General features: G+C 39.8%; 1 protein-coding gene across 2 annotated transcripts; it reads right to left on the reverse strand.

The window, feature by feature from the left end:
• Positions 1–10,604: 10,604 nt before the first annotated feature.
• socs9 (suppressor of cytokine signaling 9) lies at positions 10,605–14,319 on the reverse strand. 2 transcript variants are annotated; one of them, XM_051398312.1, is made up of 2 exons: positions 14,175–14,319; positions 10,605–12,744 (listed from the first exon to the last, which is right to left on the reverse strand). In XM_051398312.1, the coding sequence occupies exon 2, from the start codon at positions 12,580–12,582 to the stop codon at positions 10,873–10,875; it is 1,710 nt and encodes a 569-aa protein (XP_051254272.1). In that variant the 5' UTR covers positions 12,583–12,744; positions 14,175–14,319; the 3' UTR covers positions 10,605–10,872. The 2 variants fall into 2 exon arrangements, with proteins under 2 accessions (XP_051254272.1, XP_051254273.1); XM_051398313.1 differs by lacking the exon at positions 14,175–14,319 and adding an exon at positions 13,225–14,123.
• Between the last annotated feature and the right edge of the window lie 34 nt (positions 14,320–14,353).

A 14,353-nucleotide genomic window follows, 5' to 3' on the forward strand; every position in this document is an offset into this window, starting at 1 on the left:
CAGCTGGATTGGACTCGCAGTGTGGCAGAGACATGCAGTATGAGACATAATGTGATCAGATCAGCCTTTCTTTGCTTTGCCACACTTAATCTGAATAGCCACTGTCCATTTTGACCCTTTTTGGCATTGCCTAATGTGCAATTCCCAATTATTTTTTATGCCCAGCAACCACAAATTGCAGCATTGCAGTCACTGCCCTCACAAATAAATTCATTTTCTTTCAAATTCTGTGGAAAACAGAGCACAATCTAATATGGGAAACTGGTATTAAATAACAAAGTGCCATTTCCTTATTATGGTGTACATGTTAATCCTATTAACTATTTTAGGAGTATTTTATTCAATTTCCCTGAACAAAAAACCTGCACTACTCCAGTTCAGTTTTATGCCCTAATTTGTTCTTTTCAATTAACCATGTCCTCGTTCTGCATGTCGGTAACAACATTTGATATCGTGTTCTTCTCCATATGCTCAATATTCATTGTAGTTAGTTTATCCACTCAAAGGTCACTATAATTATTTAACCTCATTGCCAGAAATGGACCCAAAATTCCCACTAATTGGGAGCAGAGTTTAAACAAATCATTATGCAGCATTGGCCAAGTCTGTGCTGAACCCTGTTGCTTTGATTTGGAGGCACAGGAAACCAATAACACCTGTAAAATATTTGCTCTATCTACAAGCAAACAGTCTAGTTATTCTAAAATGTACTTAAAGCCCTGCTCTGAAACTTATTACTAGCTGTCAATATTTATGGAGGCTATACTATAAAGACATACGAAAAGATATGAAAGAAAATCCCAGGGTGTCACAATTCAATACAGATTCATATTACTTAATCTGATATTTTTTAATGCAGGTTAGAATAACATTCTGGTTTTTCTTATCTTTTTGAAGCACTGAAACGTCATGTCTGCATTGTCATGGTGAATGCTGACCTGATCCTTCACTGCACATGTTAAATATAATTGGAAAAAATGATTTCTGCAGCAACCGCAGGGACAACTCTAAACTTCATTTAGATTTTATTGCCACATTCGGTGGTGTCAGTGAATCATCAAAAGTGTGCAATTTTGTTAAAACATGGCTGACAGACTCTGACTAGAAACGGTCAAATTGATTAAATTAACCGAATCCTGTGGACTCTACACCAGCTTCCAATTAAATATTGCACAGAATGCAAATACTCCTAACATATAAATCACAGCATGGCCAGGCCTAGGCGTATAAATGATATGCAGCACCCCTACAAGCCTGCATGTGCTCTAGTCTAAGGTCCTATATTATTGATCCATTTGTAATTCCAAGATTAACAAAAACTGATGCTAAGCATGTCTCCCATGGAGCCCCCCTTTTGTGAAACAATCTGTCTTCACAGTTCACCATATCAGAGTCTTTTTATTTTATTTTAACAGCCTTTAAACTTTTTATTATATTCTTCGGTTTCTGTCTTGAATATTACGCTGCATTCACATACACATATACACAACCATTACCGTAATGTAATTTATTTTGTCTGGGCTCTGTGTTGCTTTCCATTTACTCTTTGACTTGAAAAGTCTATTACGGCTGGTTGGTGTTTTTCTGCTCAATCAGTGACCATTTCTGTTATATTTATGCCCACACCTTTTACTTTGCACCTATGTAAGTGTCATTTAATACAGACAGAGCTATACATGTAAGCACAATTTTCACTTGCTACAGTGTAGTTCCATTGGCTTTTCTAAAAGGTTTAAACATGATACTTTGCAATACTACCAAAGATATCAATGATTAGTTTTATGGCATTTAACATCTCCCTGCCCCCGCTGCTACACACCCACTATACTTCTGTCTGGGCACGTACAGACTGTGATTGATTGACATCTCCCTCACTCTTCTGTTGAGTTTGCTGAACCTGTAACAAAAAGATAAGATAAAGATAAAAGATAAAAAGATAAATTACAGTTATTGTTGTTACAGTATTAGTCCCTAGAGTGTGGTGATATGATGCAATTTCCACCATAGCTTCACCCACTTTCCACCTGACTAGAGGTCTCAACATCTGGGGTAATTGAAAACACCTGTGTGGCTATGTCTTTAAATGAATGGAACCAACTTAATAGTTAGCTATGGCTGTACTTTACAAAAGGCTTTTTTCACAGCAGTCATTTAACTCGTCATAGCAGGATGAGCACAGGTGTCATTAAAACAATTAACAATGGCTTTGTTATATTCAAGTGTTCTAGTAAGCCAACAATGTGACAGCGTGCACAATAGCAGAACCCTGAAACCAAAACAGCCATATTAAGCCATCACTGAATTTATTATTTACACCTGCTTTTCCTACAGGGACGTGTCAAAATGTCTGCTGAAAAAACAAACAACAAGAGCCTAAAAAGTGGATGATATGAGGCGGCAGCAACAGGAGGCGGATAGAAAAGGCTGCACTCAAGTTGGACAGTTTCCAGCAGCCTTCAAAGAATCTACAGCAAGTCACAGAACTATTTACATCCTATTAGATACATTTGTAGGCCACCTATAGTTTGAGGAACACATTCGGGTTATCGTTGCCCACGTGTGCATGAGATCAGAGCAAGTCGGACACAAATCTAACTGGCATGCATTGTGCGGTGATCACCAATGATTGATTCTGCACAGACCTGGCTCATCTCGAACAAGCTTAAGGTCTTCAGTGAAAAAAAAACAGAATAATTTTTTCAAGATGATGTGGGAGAATCTCAGCTATTTTTCTACTTTATAATAAAAGAAGAATGACATCCTTCCACCATAGTAGCACAAGATTCCCGCCCTAACTACCCAGCTAAGTGATTCCCCGTTTTTGTCCCTTACTATATTTACTTTATGATGTTTTATTGGAGCATCTGAATTTTCTTTGTGAAGTTCATGCACTACATAGTTTGCCCAGAAATTCCAGCAATGGAACAAAACAAGTAGCATCCATGACATGTACACAACTCTTTGATAAAAATTCAACAATGCAAAGCTTCAGCCTTGACAGATGTGAAAATCAGTCATGCAACGCCATACCTGTCAATACCAATGCAAAATGATGATGATATTCAAAATCTTAAATAACTGTTCACTATAAACTATTGAGTGTTTGGTATGGAGGGTACAGCGAATGCCAGATTCGTGCTGGTTTATACTGTAGACATAATTACAGACTATTTCACACCTACTATGCCCTGTGAATGTGATCAGTTGTAAATACGCTGATCTACATATTCATGTTGCCACATTTAGTAAAGAAATTATAGTCATCAGTCATAAATGAAACATAGTCGTGCAACTTTAGTGTACCAGAAGACGACGTAAGAAATTAAGAATCCCATGTCAGTATCACCATCTGGTGTCTGTCTGCAGAGTTTACTGAGCCATGCTCTGTCTGTAGTCTTTTTCACTTAGTCAAATGGAAAGTTGTTGAGTCAGCAAATTTGTCTCTTAAATCAGTTTACTCAGCATGCTGGGGTGAGGTACTGTTTTTATTCAGGTTTGACTGAATAAGCTCCTAAAATACTGCATATCAACTGAAACACAGAGGTGTAAGAAACTACCCAGGCCACTGACTGACATGTCAGCCTTTAGGCTGCAATACGGTTATATCTACTTTGCAACATTTTGCTTTCAGGCAGGAAGTGCATTATTAGACCCACCCTTTTCTGTGTCACAACACAGCTCACAGAGACTGGCTGATTGCCTCCAGCCTATATAGTCTTACCACCAGACCAGGTGAACTGAATCTTGCTGATGACCTGACTCCAGCCACCAGGCTCTTGGATGGAGAAACCTGCTCAGAGGGTCGTCACATCTGCTGCAGCTGGTCAAGCTCCTTCCCCAACATGTGTCACTCATGATGAGGCAGCTAACAGAATGATGCTTACTTGGAAGTAATAACTACGCCTAAGGATAGTACAGGTGCTTAAGTGGCAGACAGTTAAAACATATACATTTTAAAAGTACTAGTGATATGTGTGCTGCATATCACTGTAGCTGCCATTACACTGATTTTAAGATTGAGGAGTGTGTTTTTGTAATGGCAGTGCAGTTTTGAATATGACACATTTTTGTCATATTTTATTTCAGTCTGGTAAACAAAAGCAAATCACGCATAAAACTCTAGGCTAAAACAACGTGATGGCAGGCACACACACCTCAAACATAAGGCAGATAAACTGGCAACAACTAAAACTAATTCCTCAAAAAACAATCCATAACCCAGAGAAACTGAACACAATCCAAAATGTGACCACGCTCAACAATCAATAACCACAACTGTAATGCTTATCAACAGACCACAGCCACACACACACACACACACACACACACAGTGTATACTTAATAAACAACAGGAGAATAAAAACAGCATACTGCCAGGCTAACGTTCAGTACGGCACAGCAATGCAAGATCATTTTAAAAGAATTACTTACCTCTTCACAGATATTGCCAAAGAGGGTCAGGATGATCTGAGTGGGCTTCTATTCCGCTTATCATGTAGCACACCTTCTTCAGTGTCTCATTATATAAATTGTCCATTATGTGCGGTAGCTTTGGGAGGCATTAGTGTTGTCTTTTTACATTCTCCACAGTGCATGGCTAAAAGTGTGGCATTTATCTGACAATCCAGTCCATTATATACCTCAGGACTGAAGAAACTTGCAGAAGACTGCACATCTAACTACTCCAAACTTTTGTGCCTCCAGTTTGTGCTGGAGCTGTCTGTGCCAAAGCCATCATCCTGTATTTGCCTAGCAACAGGTGTTTGGTTTGTTTCTTATTGCTTCCCCTTTCTAACTAATAAACTTAACCCCTGAAGAAAGTTTGAGAACACCTACCGTTTTTAGGAAAACATTTAAAGGTGCCTCAAAGGGTCCCCCGTTGAGCTGAAACAAGAACGTTTTCCCTGGGATGAATAATGAAGCAGGTTTTTTTAACCTGTTTGCCAAAGAATAATGGCAGCCGGAAGTAGTGAATCTCAAGAGCGTTAATCTAACAGGTAATTGTTTGGTTGTGTTACTTTAAAGGGTTACTTTAAAAATGTAATCCGATATAGTTACTAAATATCTCTTCAATAATGCAGTCAGTAACCTAATCCAAGTATTAAATAACACAACTTGATTTATTTCTGTACTTTTAACAACAAATATAAAAACAGGAGAATAACAAATTGTGTATTCTGTAACCTCTGGAAACAAAATAGAAATGGAATAAAATGGAAAATGGAAAGATTTTTAGCATCAGAAATGTGTCCTCTGTCAGTGTATTTTAAAAGAAAAACTGCTAAATAATCCAAATTTTTACTCAGTTAAACTGTAATCTGATTACATATCTTAATTACCGTTACTCAGTAATCTGTTACTCCCCAAGCTTGATAATTCATTAACCTAAAATAATAGGTATTGTCTTGACATGTAGACTATTTATTCTAATTTCATATAAAACAATGTCTTCATATATTTCTGGCCATGTACAAAATCAGCAACGTGCATAATCTCCATTGTAACGAATTTGTAACTGAAGTTTTAATTAAAAACTTGATTATTTTAGTCAAGTTTCAAAATCACTTGTTTTTTTGGAAGACATTGGAAGAAAAAGTGCAATAAATGTAATGATCGCTGAATTCCTTTTAGCTGCTTTGGTTTCAGTGTGTTCAGAGTATTGTGTCCGTTGGCTCACTATTCTGCTGTCCATTGTCATTGAGTCCTCATCAGTGTTATTATGAGCTTCAAGTCAAGTTGTCTGCTGAAAAGAAAAGGCCTAAGGTTAGCTAAAATAAAAAAATAAATAAAAAAATTGTATTCAGTAATAATTTTGCACAGAAAATAATGAGCATTAATAGATTTATGTAGCCTACATTTAAATGTTGCTGTTCCATTAACCCTGTTACTGTGATATATTTGGTTAGCGTGGCAACCATACAGTCTCAACCGATGTGATGTGACCATTGGATAAATGGGGTGGGAAAATAAAGACAGATTAGTAATGTAATATGTATGTATTATTACAATAATGAGACTCATGAAAACACATCTCAACAAGGTCACCAAAAAGGCACTTTGATACAGGAAAAGGGCATGTTACCAAACAAATATTGTTTTATAGCATACCATGGTAGAGTAAGGGCAATTATTTTGCAAGACAGCTGCGTGCATGGTGGTAAAAGTGTAGATATAAGCTATGGTTTGTGTAATTTGCTTAGAGTCCTGATAATTTAGGTGTTGCATGTTTCCCTGCAAATTAATGTGTGCACTCTGTAACAATATGTTAAAAGGATGGAAAATGAATGCCTGAAAATATCACTGGGTCCAAAAGGTGCCCATTGTGAGAAATGACTCTTACAATAACTAGCTGGCAAGGTCTACACCTTTCTCATTTGTTCCTTTTCATTCTAACACAGTGTCCAATGCAACTGTTGTGCAACAGCATAATTAGTCACAGAGAGCAGAGTTATGCAATTGAATTTATCATTTATGCAATTATACATTGTTTTTCCTACCTTTTATCAATGATGCATGGGTCTTTCTAGCAGTCATTGTGAAGGCTTATTATAATTAACAGTTCTTCTCAAAACAAACAACAGTTATCTATAATTATATCTGTTATCTATGGCTCCGTTACAGTCCGTTTGAACAAACACATTACGATACACATTACAACTACATTTTGTCGTCAAATTACAGGATGTGTGATATGCTAATTCGCAAAAAGCTTCACATGCAACCAGACATCATCATCTGTCCGCAGTATATCCCTGCATTATTCCAGGCCGTTGGTTAATGACTTCATGGGCTAAAGCCGAGGATAAGGCTTGTTGTGTGTCATATACACCGCAGTCCCATCAATCTGCGTTGTGTCCATTGGCTTAGTTGTAGCATAACCAACACCCCCATTATTCCATCAACAACCTGTCAGCGTAGTGTGTAGCGTAGTGAAAAACAGAGGCAGCAGGAGATTGCACTGGAAGAACACAAACAGGCCCAAATTAGAATACTGATGTTTTTCTGTGGCAAAGGCCTCATATGAGTTCCTACATGCCGGAGAGAACGGGAGTGCGTTTGGATTTTAAATAGAAGGGAAAGGAAATATTGTGTTGTCAAAGGATTGCTTCCAGGGAAACAAACATCAAACGTAAGCGTGTCACTGAGTGACAATGTACCTCCTAGGGGGGGAATTGTGAGACTTTTAAGAACTGAAACTTTAATAAGTCAGGAATTACTTACTTGGTTTTGACAAGAAATGCCCTGTTTGAAAAGGTGTGACTCGAAATAGGCAAGAATGTTCTTTTTCATGTTCAAGGTTGAAATGCAGCTGGATTCATTTACTGACCAAAAATAAATCTATCTCTCTCTCTCTCTCTCTCTCTCTCTCTCTCTCTCTCTGTGTAGTGTTTCCTCTGTCACAGAAATGTATTCCTTCTCTCTGGCTGGATGAGAAGAATCATGCATAGCTGTATGCATCTTCCAAGAATTTGAAACCAGTTTGATACGCCCTCCCCTGAATTAATGGCCTAGATACATACTGCATCTCATGGTAGTTGAGTTCACAATCTATATGGGTCTACATACAGCAGGCCAAAGCCTAGACCTACAAAAAGACTCAGTCGCTGTGCACCTTTTCAGTCTTAAATAAGCCAAGTCTGTGCCAACTCGAGGCCCTTGTTAGATTATGACCGGCAGATTACTTGGGAAAGTAATTGCCCCCAGGTGTTATAAACATTCCAAGCTTATTCTCCACCCCCATGGTGCTCAACTGTAGAGATTAGGCTCAGAGGAAAATCTCATCCCTCAATGGAAGGAAAAGAGGGAAAAAAAGAGGTCCAAACAGGCACAAACAGACTAAGTATGTGTAGCCAATCAGCTTTCTCCTTTGCTTGAGCATGCTGTCCCTCCGGGCTCGATGATCCAGGCAAAGAAAAGTCCTCTTTTTTCCCCCCAGGACCTGTAATACCTGCATGATGAGTGCTACAGTGCTGCCAGCTGCAGCAGCCACACTCAATCCCACCATCTCAACACACCACACACAGAGAACACACAGGCCTGAGAGCAGCCAGTGTAAAACACACTGAAGCTCTTTACAGCCACCTGCTGTGCTCGATGTAATACAGCATTTTGCACTGGGAGGGAAACACTGTATTACATGAAAGTAATCTGTATGTGCTGCTTTGTTAACCTAACTAAATAGCTCACATGTGCATAATTAGCAATATAATTGTAGATTGAATTGGTAACGCTTTAATTTACAAGTCTGTCATTTTCTAATAATGTCTTTTCCTGGAGAGAACTATGCCATTTAGTACTAGGTATAGGGAAAATAGAGACAAACATCTGACAGTTTAGGTAGCTATGTTGAGTTAATAAGCAGCTGGGGGTTTTTTTGTATATGAATTCCTGTAAGAAACTGCTCTATTTACACACAACTAAATATTCTTCATTCAATATCAATTTATAATTGGACACATAATGCATATTTTGAGTTGTATACTTGCCCACTGTGCTCTAAGGCTCTCTATGTTACACTATAATTAAAATGTAAATTGTTGATTGGAAGTGTGTCAGTTCAACCAATAATTAGTACCAAATTACACCTTCCTATAAAGTACAGCTACACATCACCTCTTGTTTGGGAAATTATGGGAAACTATGGGACCTGTAAATTAAAGTGTTTAAAGACTTAAGATGTGGTCCAGACACCAAAAAAACATTATTACTTGGTCTTATCTACCAGGGAATACCACATTACAGAGCATTGTATTGTGCTGGGAAATACAAGACATAAGCCTTGAGCTGTCAAGTAGCAGAAATTCCTTGAGTAGAGACTTCATAGTGCAGCACACACTTGTAGTATGCATGACGGGTCAAATGTCTTCCAACACAGTGAATCTGATTTTATAGTTTGGTTTTTATAGTGACTTAATTAAGTATACAAAAGGTCAAAGGTCCTGACTTTGCATTTTGAGTGCAGACTTTGATGCTGCCTTGGAATTACTATTTAAATTATAGCAGCTTCATTAGTGGATGAGTGCTTGTCATGGATGATTTGCATCCTGCATATCAAATCGCCCATCTCAAGGAGAAAACAGCATCGCAGTGGTTCAGAGGATGATCTGGGATCCATTCTCCATGCTTTCCCATTAACACTGGGACGGTTGTCTTTTGTGATTATTACTTAGTGCATACAACAATTAGCAGTGTGGTCTCTCTTGTGTGTTTTCATTAATACAAAATGCTGTTCACACACACAGCAGTAAATGACTCCACTGCATAGGTAAATTCCGCAATTAATCTGTGAATAAGTTCAAGATAATCGGGTAAATGAAAGTCTGTCTAGCATGAAATGCTTTTTACTTTCTTTTTGTTATGGGAGTTTTGCTGCATATTCATTCATTTGTACATTCAAACATGCAGATGTTTCTTGTCTGCCATTTACGAGATTTACTTTTAAGTCAAAAGCATTAATGTATGAAAGTGTACATTTTGGTCTTTTAATTTAAAATAAAATGCATATATTTTTAATAGATTTTTTTATATTTTGTTGATTCACTATCGAAATGTAAGCATTGGCCCCTTGATTTAGGTGCATATACTGTATTTTGAGCTGTACCTTTCCTCAGTGCCTTCAGGTTTTTTTTGCTTATGACTGATTCTTCTTTACAGAGCTTTTCGGAGCTTGCAGATTTGTGTTTCTGTAACTGACTTAATGTTAGGCTCCAGAAAAATCTCAAAACACTTTCCTTCTTAAATCATTCTTTTTGTTAATTAAGATTCATCAGCGCTAATTCACTATGGTAATTTGGTCATTGAACTGCTGGAAAGGGAGATTAGACACCCCGCCTCTTTAAAATATGCACAGCAGGAAGTATAGCGGCAAAATGATTATTTTTTTCTTTAAAGAAAGACCAAACTCTGGACCAATGAAGACTAAATTCATAACTGGACAGCACAAGAGTCAGATTTTGAGTAAAATAAGGTCCATTAATGTCTGGGGTTTATCATTTGCATTCTGATAATCCTCCTGCTTCATGAAGGCCACATCTGATGCTATCAAAACTAATGAAGACCGTTGGCCCCTGGCTGCATGCATGTTAATCTCATAGGAGAGACCATGGGTGGTTGCATGATGTAAGCTGAAAACAAAGCAGGTGTGTGGTGTAGAATCGGAGCATAAGACATTTGTTTACTACAGGTTGTGCAACATAACTCTGCATCTTTCCCTACAATTAAACCACAACACTAAAAACATGAATGCGAGCATGTACTTGTGACTTCAACGTGTGAGAAATATCTATTCTACAACAAGCCGTCTCGTTTTTAATAAGAACAGGTAACACATGCCCCCACCTCTCACCCGTTATAATCAGCCTTGGGCTCAATGCGAGAAACAATGATTAATACTGCAGTCATGCTGCACTTCTACACTTCTGTAACAAGAAGGAAACCTTGTCAGTATGTGTTCCACCTTCTCAGCACGTGACTGATGAACAACTCCATTATAATCATCTCAATCCACACTAGGACACTTACCCCTACTGTCAGATAATTAAGCTGATTTAGTCACACTTGTAAACACAGATGATGTGTGAGGGTAGTTCTCTGAACAACACAGATCTAAATAAGTTTGTTTAATTTGAGCATAAAGAACTTTGAGTGTACAAGATCAGTGAGATTACATATTGTCTTATTAGTCTAGTTTAGTACAATTGTTAAGACATGTACAGCAGGAATAAAATAAATAAAGTACAGTGCAGTGTAGGTTAATACAGCCAGATAGAGTGAACAAGACTCATTGTTCAGTTCAGTTAAGTTCAGTTCCAGGTGAATTGCATTAAAAATGTATTTAGTAGTTTCTTTTAGTCCATTATTTTGTGTTGTTCTTCATTCCCACCATGTGTCCATTCGCCGTACACGTACTTTCTGCTTATAGTGGTATTCTTTCAGGTGCTTTTTCAAAGCAGTTGGAATGGGAAGCATGTTAATGCCATCATAGGTGGTGCAGCTGCTTATGGCTGCTCTGCAGATGTGTTGCAGGGTGAACGGCTGTGTGCGGTGGATGGGGTTGGACAGCAGGGGCTCGAAGAACATGCAGGAATTGGGGTCCTTGTAGTGCTCCAGCAATCCCGTAACAGTGGGAGCGTGGAAGACACTGGGGTCGTGCACGTCAAAGCTAAAATTGTGGTTCCACTGTTCAATGCGTGCATGTAGCGAGCGGCCGTAACGGCGGAAGCTAACGGAGAAGAGGTAGTCTTCCTGTGCAGAGTCTCGCAGGAGGAAGGTGCCTTCGGGCTTTCCCTCAAGCAGCGTCTCTGCCTCGTAGCGGTCCATGACCCCCCAGTAACACGGGAGGTTGGTGATCTGCAGCAGGTCTGGAACTAAACAGTGAATGTAATCAATCTGAGTGTGAATGCGGTAGCCATCGTGAGATTTGTGATGCTCAGTCTGTGGAAGTACGGCTCTAGAGGGCACACTGGTCGCTGCAACCTCTGGGTCAACTAGAGAGTCGGAAATAGTATCACAGGTGTGGACTGGGACTGGGACTGGGACTGGAACTGGGACTGGGACTGGGACCGAGGCTGAGGCTGAAGCTGAAGCTGAAGCTGAGGCTGAAGCTGAAGCTGAGGCCACCACCTCATCCAGAGTGTCCAAACACCTCTGTAGTAGGAGCTGGTGCTGCTGCTGTCTTTGGAGAAGAAGCTGCTGCTGCTGATGAACGGAGGCTCTGTCAGCCCCAGCTAACTCATTCATACCATGAGCCAGTTTAGGGCCGTGTTTGTAGAGAGGGTTAATTTGGGCCGTCACCTCAAATGTGTGGATCTCTGCGTTTGGTGGTGGCTCAACACCTTGTTCGATGCTGATGCGCCTGCGCTCTCGCAACCTGTCATCCACGTCTTCCACCACAGTAGCTATGGCTGAAGTAGGGGCGCTGCACACTACCGCAGAATCGAGCACGGGAGGCTGGGTAATGGGGGCCGTGTGTTGCTTAATGAGATACCACTTCTGAGCCAGCTCTGATCCTACAGGGAAAGGGCAGTCATCCAACATCAACTCACTGAGATGGATCTTGCGCCTTGAGGAGGCACAGGCAGTTGATGATGAAAGAGCCTGTGGCGTTGGTGCTGGTGCTGCCGCAGTGTGTGTCTTTATTGGGAAACACTGCCCCACTGCATCTTGGATTTTTTGCCGGAAAGTGCGACTGCTGCTTGACCCCCTGCCTTCTCCGTCACTGGGTGCAGATAACTCTGTCGCTGAGCTAACTGTTCCCAGTCCTGGTCTGGCTGTTACCCGTTCTTGTCCTAATAATGAGGCAGCGGCCTCCAGACCCTGCCATCTCCAACTCTCCTTCAGAGGCGAGGAGGAAGATTGGTCCTTGGTCTCTAGGTCACTCAACAGCTCACCATACTCAAAGCCATCACTGACAGGCCTCTCAGCTGCTGGTTCATGTGAGGCAAGGCCTCTTTTCTTCCCCTTTCCACCTTTCCGTCCACTGCCTGCATCTCGTCTCTCCTCTGACCGGCTCTGTCTCACCTTGGGACGGGCCCCCCTCTCTCGATCTTTCCCTCGGTTCCCTGACTCCTTTGGTAATGACATGATGGATTATATGGTGAAAAAGCAACAGTTGCGCCACACCAGGGAGTTGCTGAGGGACAACTTGTTATTGCAGTTAGCTTTTAGCAGAAAGTATCCCATCCACATCCCTTGTCTGAGATGTCATTATCATTGTCCAAGCATTGCGGCCACAGTCACAACAACCTGCAAAACAAAATGAGCTCCACTTAAATGCTGCAATTACCTTTTTGAGACATTGTCATATTACTAGTGATATATGCTAGTTTATTGGACACATTTATATGAAATTGAAGCAATGCAACACAACGGCTCGGCTCAAAAAAGCTTTCATTAAGGCCATAATGTTCAGCTTTTTTACACTGTTTTAGAGAGGTGCTGACTTTAGCGCTGCAACTGATAATTATTCTCATTATCCTTTTAATCTGCATTTCAGTTATCATTATAAAAAAAAATGCCCATCACAAATTCCCAAAGCCCAAACTGACATTAAAAACCTAAAGATATCCAGTTTAAAAATCACAGACGAATAATAAAAACCAGTAAAGATTAAGATTTGAAAGGCTAAAGCTATGTTTTCCTTTAAAACAAATGAATTAAACAATCAATCTTCTATCAAAACAGCTGCACACTCATTTTCTGCTGATTGATGTCTAATTGACTTACTGTTTCGGCTCTTGAGGTTTCAAACGAATCATTTTGGAGGCTGTTTGTGATGTTGTTGAGTGTGTACTGAAAGGCTGTACTGAAAGCTATTTTGAGTGTCTATAAAAACTTTAAATTCAACCCAGCCAGTACAGTCCCAACTCTTAACAAACAGCTTATCACAGATTTATCCTGCTGTTGTTGCTTCTGTAGGATCTAGCTCTAGAATAAAACTGTCCGTGCTGTATTGTTGTGATGGACTGTATGAGAGTTATTACTGGAGTCTAATCTTACTCTTTATGAGACAAAAACACACAACGGAGACAACAGAAATAACGTTTTTACCAGAAAAAGATGTGCTTGGCAACTAGTTAGAGCATCCACTTTCTCTGGAAATAACATGAGCTATGAAGCCTCTTCTAATGTTTATTTAAGTAACGTTAGAGACACAGTTTTAGGTTTTAATTGTGGTTTTAAAAAAATAAAAAACAAAAGATAAGTTGACAGCGAACTAACAGCGCTGATCAGATGAAGTTTTCTTTATTTTAAACATAGTTGTTGAGTCTGGAAAGAGATCAAGGATGGGGCTCTGTCCTCTCTTTAGTCACCTCAACTATTATCGAGAGACAGCGGATGGTCGATTAAAACATTTATTTCCTAACTTTTTCCCCACTTGCAATTTAAGCTGACGTGAGCTAGCGTTAAATACTTGCAGACAGTCAGATTTTTGAGGCAAAATCGACCTCTCAACCATCCTTTTATCAGCCAAACACACCAACAGATAACATTAACGTTAGCCATCGAGCTAAAATCGTTAGCAAGCAGCTGTTTGTGGTCGGCAGGCTAAGTTAGCAAGGACGGCTAGCTGTGTGCTAACTTGGGCACTCTTTACTGTTGGAGGACAGGTTAATTTGTATTTATGGCAACTTATGTATAGCTTTTCTCAACCGTAACACAAAATGTGAACATACCTAAGCAGTTGTTATCAAGTTTCCCGACGAAATAGCTTCTGTTTCTTGACGGATAAACTAATGACGGTAACAAAAAGGCGGCTAGCTCACATTAGCTCGACAAAATCAACTGCTGAAACCGTTTCAACCCGGAAGTAATAAGTAACTTGTGTAATTTCTCGTCGGAACCTGAAAGGACG

Source organism: Dicentrarchus labrax, unplaced genomic scaffold (assembly GCF_905237075.1).
Source record: "Dicentrarchus labrax unplaced genomic scaffold, dlabrax2021, whole genome shotgun sequence".
Lineage (NCBI taxonomy): Eukaryota > Metazoa > Chordata > Actinopteri > Moronidae > Dicentrarchus > Dicentrarchus labrax.

Bases quoted from the DNA above. Each gene is read 5' to 3' on its own strand.
- socs9 (XM_051398312.1), bottom strand. From the start codon at position 12,582: ATGTCATTACCAAAGGAGTCAGGGAACCGAGGGAAAGATCGAGAGAGG.